The sequence below is a fragment of the Dendrobates tinctorius genome, unplaced genomic scaffold (genome assembly GCF_039654945.1).
Source record: "Dendrobates tinctorius isolate UK_male_01 unplaced genomic scaffold, ASM3965494v1 ptg000070l, whole genome shotgun sequence".
NCBI lineage: Eukaryota > Metazoa > Chordata > Amphibia > Anura > Dendrobatidae > Dendrobates > Dendrobates tinctorius.
In genome coordinates, this window is record NW_027361738.1 from 83,620,268 (window position 1) to 83,640,414 (window position 20,147).

At 43.0% G+C, this 20,147-nt stretch overlaps 1 protein-coding gene across 6 annotated transcripts in view; it reads left to right on the forward strand.

The window, feature by feature from the left end:
• Nucleotides 1–18,434, forward strand: part of LOC141095756 (probable acyl-CoA dehydrogenase 6) — a 100,319-nt gene extending 81,885 nt beyond the window's left edge. For all 6 annotated transcript variants that reach the window (XM_073582054.1, XM_073582055.1, XM_073582053.1 and 3 more), the window contains 6 exons: nucleotides 1,606–1,712; nucleotides 4,377–4,544; nucleotides 8,789–8,962; nucleotides 10,389–10,550; nucleotides 13,267–13,417; nucleotides 18,144–18,434. In XM_073582054.1, coding sequence (XP_073438155.1) covers nucleotides 1,606–1,712; nucleotides 4,377–4,544; nucleotides 8,789–8,962; nucleotides 10,389–10,550; nucleotides 13,267–13,417; nucleotides 18,144–18,237 — 856 coding nt within the window. In that variant the 3' untranslated portion in view covers nucleotides 18,238–18,434. The remainder of the gene's footprint in view (nucleotides 1–1,605; nucleotides 1,713–4,376; nucleotides 4,545–8,788; nucleotides 8,963–10,388; nucleotides 10,551–13,266; nucleotides 13,418–18,143) is intronic.
• Nucleotides 18,435–20,147: the final 1,713 nt, after the last annotated feature.

Below are 20,147 nucleotides of genomic sequence, written 5' to 3' on the forward strand. Positions count from 1 at the left end.
CCTATAACAGCAGTCTGGATGTGTAGTCTGGAGCCCCCTATAACAGCAGTCTGGATGTGTAGTCTGGAGCCCCCTATAACAGCAGCCTGGATGTGTAGTCTGGAGCCCCCCTATAACAGCAGCCTGGATGTGTAGTCTGGAGCCCCCCTATAACAGCAGTCTGGATGTGTAGTCTGGAGCCCCCCTATAACAGCAGTCTGGGTGTGTAGTCTGGAGCCCCCTATAACAGCAGTCTGGGTGTGTAGTCTGGAGCCCCCCTATAACAGCAGTCTGGATGTGTAGTCTGGAGCCCCCCTATAACAGCAGTCTGGATGTGTAGTCTGGAGCCCCCCTATAACAGCAGTCTGGATGTGTAGTCTGGAGCCCCCCTATAACAGCAGTCTGGATGTGTAGTCTGGAGCCCCCTATAACAGCAGTCTGGGTGTATAGTCTGGAGCCCCCTATAACAGCAGTCTGGGTGTATAGTCTGGAGCCCCCTATGATGTAGAATGTCCCCTCTTTCCTCTATTGTTCCCATTCTGTGATGTTTCCCAGTTGCTCTCAGACACATTGTTGGAGGCGACATAACATTTCAGTCTTGTTAATGGTCTCGGAGACGTCGGAGGGAAATACTTCGGCTCTTTTTTGTGCGACCGGTTAATTCATGAGCCACAAAGAATCTCAAAATGTGAAAATAGAGTGAGGCTGCGGGGTGCGGATGCGTAGAACGCCGGCCCCTATAATCCCCATCGCTGTCACGCTGCTCCCTGGAAAAGAGCTGACAAGTCTCATCCTCTAATTTAGACATTATCCGTCCCTTCACTTATTTTAAAGGTCAAATCCGCAATGTAATTTGCATAAAACCACTGACACTGCCGACTAAGTGAAAATGACTTTTTTTTTCCCTGTTTTTTTTTTTTTTGCTTATCCCATATAAAATGTAAAAAAAATCAAGGGCGCTGGTAATAAATTGCAGGGGGTGCAGGGATATTAGGCTGTACCTTTTTTTTTTTTTTTTTTTTTTTTTTTAAACTCATGTTTTTTTGTGCAAGATGAATTTCACACTGTGCTACAGAGACATCCACACAAATAACTGCAGTTACATGGAAAAAATGGCTTCCGGAACTAAATTCAAATTTCAGAAATGTTTTTCCTTTTTTTAATGCTTCTCACGGGCTCCTGCTCATATCTCAGAGCTAGTTGCAGGTCCCCTTCTCTCTGTGTAAAGGAAGCCGATGTTCCAATCGGGCACATGAGCGGAGGTCGCAGAGCTTCATCGCGAGTGCAGCCGAGGTCACATGTGATTTTGGAAACTACGGAATAAAATAATATATGGGATTTCGATGGCTGGCGGGAAGTCATGCTACTCGTGCAGAGATTCGCGCATTGGCGGCTCATACAAATTAGAAATATATAGAAAATATTATTTATCAATTGGTTAAAGGCAAACAGGGAAACCACTGAGCTTTATTGCTATCATTGTAATTTTCCTTATGACTTATTTTTTAATATGTGAGAATCTTCTATTGAGGCATCTAGGGTCACACTGTTACTATAATATATATAACTGTGGGTAATTCTATGTCGTTATAGGGTAGGTGCTGATTCTGTTCCTCTTATTTCCAGGTTTGGCAGCGATGAATTGAAGCGTCAGTTCTTGGCACCAACTATAGCTGGAGATGTAGTTGCCTGTCTGGGAGTTAGTGAGACTGGAGCAGGATCTGATGTAGCAAGTAGGTAATGAGGCCAGATTGTGTATCCATCCGGGGTAATGCTCTGTGTATCGATCCGGGGTAATGCTCTGTGTATCCATCCAGGGTAATGCTCTGTGTATCCATCCGGGGTAATGCTCTGTGTATCCATCCAGGGTAATGCTCTGTGTATCCATCCTGGGTAATGCTCTGTGTATCGATCCGGGGTAATGCTCTGTGTATCCATCCAGGGTAATGCTCTGTGTATCCATCCAGGGTAATGCTCTGTGTATCCATCCGGGGTAATGCTCTGTGTATCCATCCTGGGTAATGCTCTGTGTATCCATCCTGGGTAATGCTCTGTGTATCGATCCGGGGTAATGCTCTGTGTATCCATCCAGGGTAATGCTCTGTGTATCCATCCGGGGTAATGCTCTGTGTATCCATCCGGGGTAATGCTCTGTGTATCCATCCGGGGTAATGCTCTGTGTATCCATCCTGGGTAATGCTCTGTGTATCCATCCTGGGTAATGCTCTGTGTATCGATCCGGGGTAATGCTCTGTGTATCCATCCAGGGTAATGCTCTGTGTATCCATCCGGGGTAATGCTCTGTGTATCCATCCGGGGTAATGCTCTGTGTTTCCATCCTGGGTAATGCTCTGTGTATCCATCCTGGGTAATGCTCTGTGTATCGATCCGGGGTAATGCTCTGTGTATCGATCCGGGGTAATGCTCTGTGTATCGATCCGGGGTAATGCTCTGTGTATCGATCCGGGGTAATGCTCTGTGTATCGATCCGGGGTAATGCTCTGTGTATCCATCCAGGGTAATGCTCTGTGTATCGATCCGGGGTAATGCTCTGTGTATCGATCCGGGGTAATGCTCTGTGTATCCATCCGGGGTAATGCTCTGTGTATCCATCCAGGGTAATGCTCTGTGTATCCATCCAGGGTAATGCTCTCTGTATCCATCCGGGGTAATGCTCTGTGTATCCATCCAGGGTAATGCTCTGTGTATCCATCCAGGGTAATGCTCTCTGTATCCATCCGGGGTAATGCTCTGTGTATCCATCCTGGGTAATGCTCTGTGTATCCATCCTGGGTAATGCTCTGTGTATCCATCCGGGGTAATGCTCTGTGTATCCATCCGGGGTAATGCTCTGTGTATCCATCCGGGGTAATGCTCTGAGTATCGATCCGGGGTAATGCTCTGTGTATCCATGCAGGGTAATGCTCTGTGTATCCATCCGGGGTAATGCTCTCTGTATCCATCCGGGGTAATGCTCTGTGTATCCATCCAGGGTAATGCTCTGTGTATCCATCCTGGGTAATGCTCTGTGTATCCATCCGGGGTAATGCTCTGTGTATCGATCCAGGGTAATGCTCTGTGTATCGATCCAGGGTAATGCTCTGTGTGTATCCATGCAGGGTAATGCTCTGTGTGTATCCATCCGGGGTAATGCTCTGTGTGTATCCATCCGGGGTAATGCTCTGTGTATCCATCCGGGGTAATGCTCTGTGTATCCATCCGGGGTAATGCTCTGTGTATCCATCCGGGGTAATGCTCTGTGTATCCATCCGGGGTAATGCTCTGTGTATCGATCCAGGGTAATGCTCTGTGTATCGATCCGGGGTAATGCTCTGTGTATCGATCCAGGGTAATGCTCTGTGTATCGATCCAGGGTAATGCTCTGTGTATCGATCCGGGGTAATGCTCTGTGTATCCATCCGGGGTAATGCTCTGTGTATCCATCCGGGGTAATGCTCTGTGTATCCATCCGGGGTAATGCTCTGTGTATCGATCCAGGGTAATGCTCTGTGTATCGATCCAGGGTAATGCTCTGTGTATCGATCCAGGGTAATGCTCTGTGTATCGATCCGGGGTAATGCTCTGTGTATCCACATTAGACTATGCCACGACTTACTGATCACCACCAGGATTCCCACCGATCCTGGAATCGGCTCTGTTGAGTTCCATCATGGTGTCTGTCATTTTACAGATGTGAAATTTAACAGAAGTAAATCGAACTCACAGAGCATTGTCCAGACTGAATACAATTATAGTCATTTCTCACTTTGGACAGGTTTACTGCGTCTTGAAGGAAACAAGATTGTTCTGATTCACAGATAGCAACCTAACATCTAGAAAGCTGTGAAGAATTGAAGCATAAATTCTATTAGAAAGTTGTTCCTTCTGTGAGGATTGGAGGGGGGGATGAAGCTTTAATGAAGACTTGATGTGTGGATTGCTTGTCCTGGGTTGGTAGCAGAGGAAACTGTCCTAGTCTCTAAGTGCTGAGCAATATGACCAGGAATATTAGCTGAGACAAACACCCATCTGTAGACTCCTGTTTCGTGTTACTTGCCTCTCATTAGTGCAGAGCAGAATTTGTTTGGCTAAATGCTAGATGCGCTTGATTGGACTTTGACTTACTAGGTAGCTCTCTTCGATAGATGATAAAATCAGATTTTCTTTGCTTCCAGGAGAGATTTTCATTCCTTTTTTCCCATGAATCACCGACAATAAGACGAGGCTGAGCGCTGCGCTGTATATTTAGCTCACAGAGCATTGTCTGTACTGGACACAGAGGAGAGCCATAATTACTAACCAGCTGGAAACCTTGTTTGCCGCAGCGTGTCACAAGTCTATCACTACACGGGATAATCTGATGCCAATTTGTTTTTTTTTTTGTTTTTTTTTTTCAGGTATTAAAACCAAGGCTGTCAAAAAGGGGGATGATTATATTATCAATGGAAGCAAGATGTGGATCACCAATGGATGCCAGGCCGACTGGATGTGTCTTCTTGCAAACACAAGCGACGGACCCGCTCACAAAAACAAGTCACTCATATGTCTCCCCATGAAGACACCCGGTCAGTTCTAAAAAACGAGGGAACTCAAGAGATATGTGCCATATTCTCTAATGAGTACAGACAGTATCCAAAAAGGGTATACCCACAAGTATTTACTAATTATCAACTGCATTGTCGGGGGGTCCGACCTCTGGGACCCCCACTGTTTGCCTGAAGAGGGTCCCTTATTCTGGCGATTGCCAAAACAACCGTCAGTAGAACGTGGATTCCAGACAAAACACTATGTATCTCCTACTACCTGTCGGCACACCCCGTGCCTCTTCTGGTTGGTAGGGGGAGTGTGACATCATGTGTGCAACGTAATGATGTCATGGGAACTATTAATCAGAAGAGGTACCGGGAATGTCGACAGGAAGTTGGAGATACGTCATGGACTACTGACGTGGTCGCTGGACTAGGGATCTGGAAATCTTTTTTTTCAACTCTAGTTGTTGTTCTTAACAATTGGATCCTTCACCAAATTCAGTGTAAAAAGGATAAATTCTTCTGGATGAAATACCTCCCTAAATGGATGACTTTATAAAGTACGTGGCTTCTTTTTGGCGAAGGCTCTACTTGCAAAAGATATTTTTCAGTTTTGGCCATTTTAGCTCTACTCCATGAGATAAAGCTATGATCCATTACTCCGATCTAACTGCATTGTCCAGTGTGTGTTTCCCAAACTCCAGTCCTCACGATTTCCTTGGTATTACAAAAGTGGTGAAAGTATCATCAAGAATTCTCTCACCTGTGCAACACTATGGAAATCCCGAAAACATGACCTGTGGGGGACCGTGAAGACTGGAGGTTGGGAAACACTGGTCTAGTGGAATCGGTGGTTGTCTAAAATCTCATTTCTGGTATCTATTGTCTAGACCTGTTTGGCAGCTCACCAGCGATCATGTAGCAACACACCAGCGATCCTGACAAGTTCATATCGTTGTCGGGATCACTGGTGAGTCGCTATGTGTGACGGGGCCCTAAGACTATAATCATCCACAATGCCTCCGGTCAACTGTCCATTGAATATAGATCTGTCCATCAGCATGCCCGACAAAACTGGCAGATCAATGAGAAGGTTTAAAATAAAAAACATTGGCCAAAGTGGTAAAAGATTGGCCAAATCCTTTCGGTTGTGCAATGCACTTATATCTTCAGCTGACGACATCTGAAAAATAATCCACCAAGACAGATCCCATTTTTGGTCGACAGCGTTTTTGGTCAACGGCAGGTTGCCATCGCGAATGACCATGTTTGGTCTAGTTTTTGGGTGATGGCAGCTTTCTTCCTAGATCTTCTATACTGCAGCTCTTGCTGTCCAGATTGGCTGCTGTGTAAAAGCGGGAGCCCTCCAGAAAGTTACAGCATGAAGTGCTGATGTCAATCACAAGGAAAGAATCATGAGAAGCTACGAGCAACTGAACACAACGTCTCTTGTGTCCGATGAGTGACATATTAATCCCTCACGTCAGCTCCTTACTAAGCTGATTATTAACTGCAGGTAACAGGAGAGACTTGTGCTAATGTCTGTGCCGCATTGTCTTCCCTCGTCCCGCCTCTCGCTCACCGCCGCATGATTAATAGTGACTCCTAAATAACGGGATATCGATACGCGGACGACGCTGGAGGCCACATGAGAGGGCTACCTATACTTTCCCAGAATGTGGCTTATCTGCTGACTTCTCTGTTCTCACGTCTCATTTATATTCTGCCAACTTCTTCTCTGATGATGACACATCGCCCGGAAATGTTCCACATCAACCTCTAGTTTTATGGGCCAGAACTTTATTCTATAGCAAGATATCTTTGTATTGTATCACATGTGGGGAGCCTGGGATTCTGGAGATATTCAGCCATATTTACATCCAAGGGATTATTAAAGGGGGTTTAACATATTGATAACCTAACTGTAAGATCTCAGTAGGACTAGTGTAATACCAGCAGCCCACAAATCTGCTGTTTATAGCAATGGCCATAAGGCTACAGTGAACAGAGAGCACCACAGCGCCACTCACTGTGCAGTGGTCGTTCCTTGCTACAGCAGCTCAACTCCTATTGCAAAAAAAATAAGATGCTGGGCATAGATGGCGCACTCCATAATTTGTGATTTTTTTTTTTTTTTTTTCATGCTTTTGGTTTTTGGTACGGGGTTTTGTAATTGTTTTTAATATATAAATCTGAAAATTGTGAGGTGCATTTGTATTCTGCCCCCCTGAGTCAGTTCTTTGTAGGACCACCTTTGGCTACAATTTCTGCTGCAGTATTTCGGGGTCTGTCTCTACCAGCTTTGCACATCTAGAGGTGACATTTTTGCCCCTAGTTCTTTGCGCACTTTCATGTCTACCACAGATTCTCAATGAGATTTCTGTCTGGACTGTGACTGGGCCGTTCACACACATGAATATGCTTTGATCTATACCCTCCATTGTAGCTCTGGCAGGATGTTTGGGGTCGTTGTCCTGCTGGAAGGTGAACCTCCACCTCAGTGTCAAGGCTTTTGCAGCCTCTAACAGGTTTTCCTCCAGGATTTCTCTGTTTTTAGCTCCATCCATCTTCCCATCAACTCTGACCACTTGGCAAATGAGATTAAATGTAGAGTAATGCACTTGGGACGGAGTAATCACATAGATACATTAGATGGGAGAATACTCGGGATACAGAACAGGACAAGGACGGAGGGTTCTGGTTACAAGTAAGCTGAGCAGCAGCACTCAATGTCAGGCAGCTGCCGCAAAAGCAAACAAGATTTTAGGATGTATGAAAAGAGAGAGAAAATCCTGCTATCCCAACATTTTATTACCACTTTATACATCACTGGTGAGGCCACATCAGGAATATGGGATCCAGTTTTTGGCTCCACATTTTAAAAAGGATATTCAGAAATTACAGTCAGTTCATTGACGGAAAACTAAATTATTACACGGTATGGTGAAAGGTTGGAAAAGTTGGGCTTGTTTAGCTTAGAAAAAAGACACCTCAGAGGAGAAATCATTTACATGTATAAATATGTGTGTAATCAGTACAGAGGACGGCACATTACTTATACCTGCCAAAGACCGTACTGAGGACCAGGGGGCATTCATTGCGGGTGGAAGAAAGGCGATTCTGGCAGCTAAATAGGAAAGGGTTCTTTACAGTTATAGCAGTCAGACTGTGGAATGCCGACCACAAGAGATAGTAATGGCCGACACTATAACAGCTTTTATACGAGAGCTGGATGATTTCCTTAGTACACATAACATTGTGGGAGGTGGCTCAGTGGTTAGCACTGCAACCTTGCAGCGCTGGGGTCCTGGATTCAAGTCCCACCAAGGACAACATCTGCAAGGAGTTTGTGTGTTCTCCCCGGGTATGCAGGGTTTTCTCCAGGTTCTCCGGTTTCCTCCCACACACAATATGTGTAAAGCGCTGCGGAATATGTTAGCTCTATATAAAGATTATATAGTTAATTTAGTGACAAAATGTAGAGTTGGTGGAGAAAGCTTGAACCTGATGGACTGTGGTCTTTTTTCAACCTAATGTAACTAAGTAACTGCTTTACTTTTCTCCACAACTTTATCCCTGACCTGTCTGTTGTGCTCCTTGGTGCGGTTTGATCCCTAATGTTCACAAACCTCTGAGGCCTTCACAGAACATCTGTAGTCTTACCGAGAAGAAATTACACACAGATGGACTCGATTTACTAATTATGTGATTTCTGGAGACTATTGGTCACTCGGGATTTTATTTAGGGATATCAGACTGAATAGAAGAAGTCACAATTTACAGATCTTATGTTTTCTAAATATTTAGAAAACCAAGTATCATTCCAATTTATACTTCACAAACACTTGCTACTTTGTATTGGGATCATGTAAAATTCCAATAAAGAACATTTAGGATTGTGGGTATAAAGTGAAAAATGTGGAAAAATTGACAGGTTATAAATACTTTTTCAAGGCACTGTGTATATGTGTGTGTGTGTGTGTATATGTGTGTATATATATATATATATATTAAAAAATATATGAAACTGAATGGGAGGAGATACAGATTAGATATTAGAAAAAACTTTTTGACAGTTAGAGTGATCAATGAGTGGAACAAGCTGCCACGAGAAGTGGTGAGTTCTCCTTCAATAGAAGTCTTCAAACAGAGGCTGGACAGATATCTGTCTTGGATGATTTAGTGAAACCTGCTTTGAGCAGGGGGTTGGACCAGATGGCCCAGGAGGTCCCTTCCAACTCTACGATTCTATGATTCTATTATGTCTTTTTTCATTCTAGGTGTGCACGTCACTAAGAAAATTGACAAAATGGGCATGAAGTCGTCGGACACGGCTCAGATATTTTTCGAAGACGTCAGGGTGCCCAGTAAACATCTGATAGGCGAGGAAGGCATGGGGTTCATCTACCAGATGCTGCAGTTCCAGGAGGAGAGAATGTGGGGTGTAGCTAATGGTAAGTAGCCATCACTTTGGGCATCTGCACACTGAGCTTTTTTTAGCTGGTTCTTTGGAGCGGAAACTGAGCAGAAACTCCAAATTTTTTTTTATTCTTGAAGAGGATTTGGAGAAGTTTCTGCTCTACAAACTCCTCAAAACACTGAGGGTGCACATAGCCTTAGATGGAGAACTACAACTCCCAATATGACCTGATAGACTGTGGATGTCAGGACATGCTGGGAGTTGTAATTTTCCAACATCCTCTGGTCAATTCTTAGTAATAAATGATGTGATTATGACCCATAGTGCAGTTTTTGTCATTCCCGTGCATGAAATATTCTAAAGTAGCAGAAGGGAATGAGACGTTCCCTAATTACAAAGGGGAGTTAGACATTTCCTCTTCCAGGTTGGTTATAAATAGGAGCTTGGTGTTTCCAGCAATGACGTGCACGGCCGGCGCTTTACACTGAGCTGTCTGCGACCGGGGAATAAGTGTCTGATTAAGTTGGAAAAATATGAAGTCGTAAGACGTCTTAAAGGGCACCTCGTCACAGCGAGACGGGGCTGAGGATCCCGCGAGAGACGTGGATCCAATACATGATGTCCGGCGTAGACCGGAGGTGACAAGTATCCGTCACCGGGAGAATTACTCAAACTATTCCCCCTTCTCTGCAGATGTGCAGGCGGCCGGGCGCACCCAGCCGGTCCTTACTCAGGATTAACCCTTAACACTGCTGACGACGCTGATCTTTTCGCATCTGGTTGATTTTACCCAACAAAAAAAGTTAGATATAGAAATATTAAAAAGTAATAAATAAAAAATTGAATAAACATTGCCCCCTAAAAGTATTTACCCTTTCTTTATTGATTGAATTTTATTTTATATTTTCTTCTTTTTTTTTTTTTTGGTGTGAACGGTGCAGTACTATATTTTCTCATTTGTTTTTTTTTTATTAATTATTTTTTAAAAACTAAATTTTTGTTACCATTCAACAATGAACCAGTCAGGTGACCGCAAGTATGTGATTTCCCTACTTCCGGCCACATTCCGACTAGACGTGCGCGGACACGCCCAGTACTGGTTAATTGAGCGAGTCTGAGCACGTCTAGTCAGAATGTGGCCAAAAGTATGCAAATCGCATACACACGGTCACACAACCGCTTGGTCTCACCAGCAATACCCGGATATTCCTGATAGCGTACGGTGCGAGCGCTGTGAGGTTTCCGAAGTCTGCACTTCACAGAGAGTGTGACTGTAGACTTTTAGTAGAAAGCCGGACACTTCCTTTAAATGTATCCTAAAATGGTGCCTTTAAAATGTGCAACTCATTACACACACAAAAAGCAAGCCCTACACACTCAAAAAGCAAGCCCTACGATGGTGGAGAAATGAAAAACGTATAACCCTCTGAAATGAGTTCACTTTCTTATTCCATCTTTAGTTTTGACTCCCATGGAAAATCTAATAGAAGAAACGGTGAAATACACGCGTGAGAGGAAAATCTTCAGTCAGCCGCTGCTAAATTACCAGGTGGTGCACTTTCGTCTGGCCGAGCTGAGCACTGAGCTGGAGCTCCTGAGGTCTCTGCTGCATCGCACCATCGGTGAGTCCCCATCTAACGCCAGACAGGGTTGTTTGTTGGATCATGTATGACTGTGCCGTGTCGTCAGAACATTATCTATAGCTTAAATCAGGATTTTACGGCAAATGTATTTTAAAAAAAAAATTAATATTGTTTTTAATTAACAAAATGCAAAGCGAATGAACAAAAGAGAAATGTAAATAACATCAATATCTTAATATCTTCATCCGTTTTTCTAGGTGCACTGGCACAAAGTCAGTGATTTTGTAGGATTGTCGGGTGTAACTACTTTACAATAGACAGGTGATACAGATTTTTGGAAATACTATTACTCTGCAGCGTGTCTAAAAAGGAAAATCTTGTCTTTTTCAAACTGGCAACTAGAGCTACTAGTGAAATCTCACTTCCTGTTCTGTACAGTAAACTTTTCTGCAGCCTTATTATCATCACAGACAGAATTACAATAAAAAGTAACACATACATATAGTAGAGAAAACAGAATTACACACAGTTCACCTCCTCCTGTACAACACCTCTATATACAGTAGATAACACAGATCCACCATTCACAATAGGTGATATCACAGCTCACCTCCGCCTCCTGTATAATGACTGATAACACCTCTATATACGGTAGATAACACAGGATCCACTATTCACAATAGGTGGTCACAGCTCACTTTCTCCCCCTCCTGTACAATGACTGATAACACCTATACAGTAGATAACACAGGATCCACCATTCACAATAGGTGGTCACAGCTCACTTTCTCCCCCTCCTGTACAATGACTGATAACACCTCTATATACAGTAGATAACACAGGATCCACCATTCACAATGGGTGATGTCACAGCTTACATCCTCCTCTTGTACAATGACTGATAACACCTCTATATACAATAGATAACACAGGATCCACCATTCACAATATATTATGTCACAGCTCACCTCTTCCTCCTCCTGTACAATGACTGATAGCACCTCTATATATGGTGGATAACAGGATCCACCATTCAGGTGACTCTCCCTCCTTCATCATTCTTCCTCTGCGTCTGACGTCTCATCACAGCGGGCGCTATGACGTCACTACATGACGCCCTCTGCGCTGAGATGTGCGGCGTTTCAGAACGCTGGCTGCCGACACCAAAGCAGCAGAGGAACGATGAGCAGAGGTGAGTATTATAGTATATTTTTTTTTAATCAGTGAATACATTGTGGTGACCATAATAATGAATGGAGGACTATGGGGTACATTATACTATATAGAGGACTATGAGGAGTACATTATACTGTATGGAGGACAATGGGCTGTGCATTATACTGTATGGAGGACAATGGGCTGTGCATTATACTAAATGGAGGACTATGGGCTGTGCATTATACTATATGGAGGACTATGGGGTGCATTATACTATATGGAGGACTATTAGCTGTGCATTATACTATATGGAGGACTATGTGGTGCATTATACTATATGGAGGACTATGGGCTGTGCATTATACTATATGGAGGACTATGTGGTGCATTATACTATATGGAGGACTATGGGCTGTGCATTATACTATATGGAGGACTATGTGGTGCATTATACTATATGGAGGACTATGGGCTGTGCATTATACTATATGGAGGACTATGGGCTGTGCATTATACTATATGGAGGACTATGTGGTGCATTATACTATATGGACTATGGGCTGTGCATTATACTATATGGAGGACTATGTGGTGCATTATACTATATGGAGGACTATGGGCTGTGCATTATACTATATGGAGGACTATGTGGTGCATTATACTATATGGAGGACTATGGGCTGTGCATTATACTAAATGGAGGACTATGGGGTTCAATTAAAATTATTTTATCGCATTATACTTGAGTGCCAAGTTCTTATATTGCATTACGAATTGGGCCTCTACTTGTCCACCTTCATCCAGGAGTGCCTTTCTCTACTCTTCACATACTACTGTTGCTAATGTCCATGTGAAGACCAGAAAGTACAAGTCTAACAAGTCTCATATTAGTCTGAGTGGCCAGTGTGAAAATGAGGTAAAAATCTGCAGCCAGTGGTGTAACTACTGCGATCGCAGAGGTCACCACCGCGACCAGGACCGGCGGGTGAAGGCCTGCCAATGCCTGCAATTACTTCAGCTTCAGGATATATATATCGGGATGGGGGCCCAGGAAAAGGAATATATATTCCACGATGGGGGATATATATACCAGGATAAGTGACATGTATACCAGGATGGGGGGTATAGATATACCAGGATAAGGGACATACAAGTATATACCAGGATAAGGAACATACAAGTATATACCAGGATAGTTTTGAATTATACCAATATTCTAATTCGTTAGTGCAGTATATATCTGGCCTTCGTCACACATATGGGTATTTTTTAAAAGGACAATTTTACTAATGAATCTAGTGATACGGCTGTATACGTCCTAGTATAACAACTGAAATCACACCTGTCTTGTAGTAATCCGATATTCCAGCGCTGAGTAACCAAGAGTTAAAAACCGGATGCAAATTAGCCTGGAAGTGCATTGTAGGCGTGTCATTGCATGATGCTTATATCGACATGCCCCCAATGCACTTCTAGGCTAATTTGCATGTGGCTTCAACTCTCGATTTCTCCGCGCTGGTAATGCTTGTTACTCAATATTTACTTTGTTGATAAATGTTTTTTTATTTTTTTTTAAATTGACTTTTTTTTTCTGTAGGATTATATATCGAAGGGAATGATGTCACCAGATTAGCTTCCATGGCCAAGTTAAAGGCCGGGCGTTTGGCAAGAGAGTTGAGTGACAGCTGCCTCCAGTTCTGGGGAGGGATGGGATTCACCAATGAAGTTCAAATCAGCAGGTTTTATAGGTGAGTCCGGCGGATCCTGACATCCGACTGTGAAGATTTATAGAGCTGGGTTTAGTTTTTCTATTCTGTTTCCATCAGTAAATTAATGTTGACCCTTAATCCCTCAGCGGAACACTGAGGACACCTGACACATTATGTTTACTTGCAGGTTCCGAGTGGGCGGAGCTCAGTCGCTCTTCACTGTTCTTTGTCTCCCTGTGTCATGCTCAGTGGCCTCAGGTTTTGGAAGAACACAATGTACCTACTTTGCCTACAGTGTTCCGTTCAGAGACAAATCTAAGTTAAAGGGAATCTGTCAGAAGGATCAACCCTCCTAAGGGTGGTTTTACACTTACCGCGTTTTTTTCGCGGTCCGTTATTGCGGTCCGTTTTTGCGGGCCTTATCGACGCATTTTTTGTGGTCTGCTGCAATAACGGGCCGCAAAAAATGTTTGCGGATCGCCATTTTTTCCAATAGTATTCGAGAGAAAAACTGGCGTTCAGCAAAACTGGAAGTGACGGCGTGGTTTGTTTTTGCGGCCCCGTTGATTTAAATGGGCGCCGTGTCCGTTTGCCGTGAAAAATATCGAGCAAGCTTGATATTTTTTCACAACAGTATGTACGGCGCTCACGGCCGTATGGCACACGGCGCACCATTGATTTTTTTGCGGGGCGATTTTGCGGCCCTATAGAAATGCATTGGGGGTCGCAAAACCTCCCTAAGCTGTGTATATGGACGGCAGGTGATAGAAAGTAACATACTTGTTGACGCCCCTCTGGAGGCAGATTCTCAGGGAGATCTGTGTCCCACCCATAGATCTTAACAGCTCATTGACATATTTAAAAAAAAAATGTGGATTTCTCTGGATTGAGACATCGGATCGCAGATATCAAGGTATCATTTTATTCAACTTTCTATAACCTATAGACCCATGTAGATGGCTTAGGAGGTTTGATCATACTTACAGAAAAAAAAATCTATATTATACGGTATAGTAGCGGTCAGGTACCATTCTCTCTCTCCTCTCTCTTTCCTCTCTCTCCTCTCATCTCTCTCTCTCCTCTCTCTCTCCTCTCTCTCCTCTCCCCTCTCTCCTCTCTCTCTTCAGGTTTCCCCACAGCTGATCGCTGGGGTTCCAGCAGGAAGATAATTTGCGATCAGTGTATTTTAAAAGGAGGAGGAATTATTCTAAGCAGAGGAACCACTTTAATATAGTGATAAAAGTTTCCATATTCTGACTGGGGATTTTCTTCATTGCTGTGAGCCGGGGTCCATAAATCCGGGGGAGACGTAGATCAAGTTTCTCACCTTGACAGATCCTTTTTTTATACTTCGGAGGAAAAATTCCACGTTTCGATGCCGGTTGCGCAATGGCACGAGTTATGTTACAGTCTGGGATTTGCTGGACAGTATCTCAGCTCATGATACATTCCTACACAGCTGCACACAGGTGGTGCCCGGCACGGCCGCGCCCGCTCAGCCCGTCACCCACAAATATTTCCATCTCCTTTCCCTGTAGATGACTCCATCCCGCCTGTTTATTTTTACTATGACACATGATGCAACCTGGGACTGTTGCTGCCCGTTGCGACCCAGGCAGCCGCGACCGCTGCCCGCACTGACGATGGCCTTTACTGATAATTAATAGGAGGTATTTTCGATGAGACTCATTTGTCGGATTTTATCACAGGACATTCGAATGAGGGCAGGAAACTTGGATTCTTCTTCTTTTTTTCCAATAATTAAATGTTCTTTTCACATTTTGTACATTTCCGGAAAGTTGTGACCTCAGCAAGACCCCGCTTGTACGCCGCTTGGCTTCTGTGTCTGGACAAGAAATGAGTATCTCGTAAATGTGAAGTGACTGCTTTATAACGAGAGCCTCCGTCTGCCATGGCGGGGGACGGACTGATGCTGTTATAAAATAGCAGCACTATTTAAAGAGTAACCGTCGCTTTTATTTTGATTTCATGAATCAATAAAATACAGGAAAATAAGAAACTTTGTAATAGATCTTATCAGAGGAATATGCTTCTTTCTCATCCTAAACGGATCTTTTATTCTCAATTTACGTGTAAAATTTGTTCAGAGACAGATTTTACCACTATGTAGATAAGAGATGACAATTGGTGCTTATAAAAGTCTATGGAGAGGGGCTGACACAGACCTTCTACTGCAAATTCTCCTGAAATGACAGCTACTGTTCTCCATAAAACTTTATGGGCACCAACTGCCATCTCCTATTCCCCTCTGCTCCTCCTTGGTCAGGCCGCATCTGGAATACTGTGTCTAGTTCTGGGCACCACAGTTTAAAAAAGACATCAACAAACTGGAGCAAGTTCAGAGAAGAGCTACCAGGATGGTGAGCAGACTGCAAAGTATGTCCTACGAGAAACAAAGGATTTGGGAATGTTTAGCTTGCAAAAAAGAAGGCTAACAGGAGACTTAATAGCTGTCTACAAATATCTGAAGGGCTGTCACAGTGTAGAGGGATCAGCTTTGTTCTCATTTGCAACTGGAAATAAGTAATTTTTAATGAAAGTGAATGGGAGGAGACACAGATTAGATATTAGAAAAAACTTTTTCACAGTGAGGGTGATCAATGAGTGGAACAGGCTGCCACGAGAGGTGGTGAGTTCTCCTTCAATGGAAGTGTTTAAACAGAGGCTGGACTGACATCTGTCTGGGATGGTTTAGTGAATCCTGCATTGAGCAGGGGGTTGGACGCGAGGACCCTGGAGGTCCCTTCCAACTCTACCATTCTATGATCTCAGTAATGGGAAAATCTGTATTCACTGAAGATATAGGAGTATATTCCATTCGTTGACAGCACGTGTACACAGGAAGCCTTTAACCCGCAGCTGTTAACTAGTCAACTCTGACAGCGGCATTTAACACACGCTTCTGGCCATCGGGACAGAAATCCCGCTTGGCAGACCTCTATGGTTGTCACTGCCGGATTGCTATGAGCGCCGCCAGGTGATCGGCGCTCATAGCAAGTCAGCAATTCTGCTACATATAGACGATCTGATCATCGCCTCTATCTAGCACGGGCGATCGAGTTATGGCAGCTTCTAGTCTTCCATGGAGAATATTGAAGCATGCCAAAAGTTAAAAAAAAATGTCAAAAATATTGAAAAAATAAAAAAAAAATTAAAAGTTCAAATCACCCCCCTTTCACCCATTCAAAATAAAACAAAAAGAAATTAAATATAAACATATTTGGTATCGCCACACTCAGAATCGCCCGATCTATCAATATAAAAAATATCTGCACCAAAATGGTATCACTAAAAACATCAGCTCGGCACGCAAAAAATAAGCCCTCACCCAGCCCGAGATCATGAAAAATGGAGACACTACGGGTATCGGAAAATGGCGCAATTTTTTATTTATTTTTTTTAACAAACTTTGGAATTTTTTTTTTTCACCACTTAGATAAAAAAAAAATCTAGACATGTTTGGTGTCTACGAACTCGTAATGACCTGGAGAATCATAATGGCAGGGCAGTTTGAGCATTTAGTGAACATAGTAAAAAAGCCAAACAAAAAACAATTGTGGGATTGCACTTTTTTTTGCAATTTCACCGCACTTGGAATTTTTTTCCCGTTTTCTAGTACACGACATGGTAAAACCAATGGTGTCGTTCAATAGTACAACTTGTCCTGCAAAAAACAAGCCCTCACACACCCATATTGACCAAAAAAAAAACAAAAGTTTTGGGTCTGGGAAGAAGGGGAGCAAAAAATGAAAATACAAAAACTAAAATACTTTCGGGGGATAAGCAGGTTACGCAATTCTCTGATATTGTTTGCATTAATAATAAAGAAACTCTCCGGGAAAAACTGATATATACTGTTAGCGTAGGGCCTTAGGGGGTGGCCTATGACTTAGGAGTTAAAAAAAACACCCTATAACAGGGGAATTCTGAATACCAGGGAAGGTCTATGGTTTGCGGAAGGTCCTCAGGACAGACTCCTAAAATGTTTTCAGATACTGCAGCAGATCCCTAAAATTAATCATACCCTAGGCAACGAAAATTAATTGGACCCCAGGCCAGGCCCAAAAATTAATTCAGATGCCAAAATGAATCAGATCCCAAATTAATCACTAAGTTGGTTTTTTTTCAAGCCTAATACCTGAAATAATTCAGACCCCCAAACCAGACTTTAAATGAATCAGACTCCAGAAACTTGTACCCTTAAAAAAAATCCAGATCTAAAGACCAGACTCCAAAAATGATTTGGGACTCCACACCAATTTGGATTACAACTCCAATTAATAAGACGCCAGACGGGTAAAATTAGACCCAAGACCAGGGCCAAAAACTAATTTAGACCCCAGATCAGAACCAAAAATGAATTAGATACCAAACCAAACCCCTAACATTTTTTCAGATATTGTACTTGGCCCCTAAAATGAAACAGACCTCAAACCACCCCTTAAAATAATTAAAATTAACCTGTCGTGTCCCAAAACGCTATTAGGATATGTGCCCAAAAAAAGCAACAAATCTGCATCAGGTGCACATTCCCATAAGATCATAGCCACCGCCCTGAACTTTATTCCTCTCGGCAGCCTCCGGCTTTCAGTGACAGGGGTTGGCAGGTGGGCTTTCAGTCACTGCTCAGTACATACCGAGCGGAAACTGTACATGTTTTTTTCTTCTTGTTACTTTTTTTTTTAACGTGTTGACAATCAACTTGTCACAAGCCCTTTAATTCCGTGTATTTTCTTTTCCGCAGAGACTCCAGGCTGCTCTCGATCGGAGCCGGAGCGGATGAAGTCATGCTTGCAATTATATGCAAATATATGGGAACCCTTCCAAGTAAAAAGTAAATCCATCTAATATCATTAACGTCCTTCCAGAAAAATATCTAAAAAAAAAAAAAAAAAGAATCTGAAGTGAATGTAAAAAAAAATGTGAATAATGTCAGCGCAGATCTGTGTATTTTATTCTGTAACTTTGTTCCTCAAGATAGTAATAATGTTTTGTTAAAAAATAACAATAAACGTTGATTTTGAAAATTCGGAAAGTATTTTGTCTACGTGATTTTATGGTGGAAGAAATCTGACGTTTGATATTCAGATCAGCAGAGACATCTGTAGGATGTTGTGCATAAATGTATTAATTTACTAAGTTGTGCTGAAACAAAAAGTTCCACAGGTTCCTATAACAAGACCCCCTGATGAAGGCAAAATGCCGAAACGCGCGTTGGGGAGGACGCCATCCAGGAGTCTGAGAGCCATATCTCCACTGTGAGTATTCCCACATATGGTCATTATTTTACTCTTATTTTTTCACTTGGTTCTCTGCTCCGCTGTACAACTTTGATTGTGATTCAATGTGCACACTACCTTTTGGTATATTTGTATACCCTCTACACTGAATACCCCTTGCTCACAGTTTTTTGCACACAATTTGTGTGGGGTTTTTTAACAGCACACTTATACTAGTTATTTCTGCTATTTGTATACTTTTACCAGTTATATTGCACTGGCACTTTGTCACTTGTTGATTGTAAATTCTTTTTATCATTTTATATATTTCTGTATAAGTGTATGTGGCAGCATTATTTTGCACATTTCACCCAGTTTTTCATGCAATATCTATACCTGGGTGTGCGTCAGTTTGTAACTACCTGTATTTGTTTTACCAATTATACTTAATAAAAGATAATTTTATTGGACGTATCTGGTCGGTTTATGTTCTTCACCCTCCCCTTTTCTTAGTATACGTCCGACTGTCCATAATATTCTACTTAGGTCCGGCTTCTTGGTAAGAGGGTTCTAGTTTTCTCACTGCAGATCACACTATTTTTTTGGGATAGTTTGTACCCTTACTTCCTTGCAGCATATCCTTTATTGTTCTTGTTCATAGTTTCCTATAACAGTAAGGACTACCCACCAAATTCATCAACCTCAGGTGTGCCCTTTTTAGGAGCCTGTTTTGGCTAATCTACCTGCTTTAATTTCCCTAATTAGGCTTCTTTATGTACCTGCCATGATTAAACCTGCTAAGTTGCATGCCTCTTCCTGCACCTATCTTCAGTATATCTCCTTACTGTCCCTGCCTTTGTGTGCCCCCTCTTATGTGCCTGCCTTTAAGTATGCTTCCTTTTTGTGCCTGCTCCAAGTGTACCCTTTCTGTTCCTGTCCTTGATATGCCCCTTTATTTGCCTGGCTTGCCCCATGTGTGCCGTCTCTCTGTGCCTGTCCTAGATGTGCACCCTGTCTGTGCCTGTTCCAGGTGTTCTCCTTTTTTGTGCCTGCATCCTTTCTGTGCTTGTTCCATGAATTCCCACCTTCTGTACCTACTTTGTGTGCCTCCTTTCAGTGCCTGTACCATGTGTCCCTATTTTTGCCTGCTCCAAGTGTGACCCTTTTCTGTGCCTGCCCCATGTTTGCCCACCTTGTCTGCTCCTGTGTACACCATTTCTGTGCTTGCCCAAGTTGTACCCCCTCTATGTATATTCTGCAGTTGTGCACCCCTTTTCGTGCCTGCCCCATATATGTCCACCTTCTGTGCCTGCTCCTCTATGTGCCTGCCTCCGTTGTGCCCTTTGTGTCTGCTCCATGAATGCCCATCCTCTGTGCCTGCTCCAGGTGTGCCCCTTTCTATGCCCTTTTTTTCTATTTTACCACATTATATTCCTTGAAGAAGCTCACCGTGAAACGCTCGCAGGAGTTGTGACACTGGTCCGTTCCCCACTTACACTAGTGAACACTACAATATGGTTCCGCCTGGT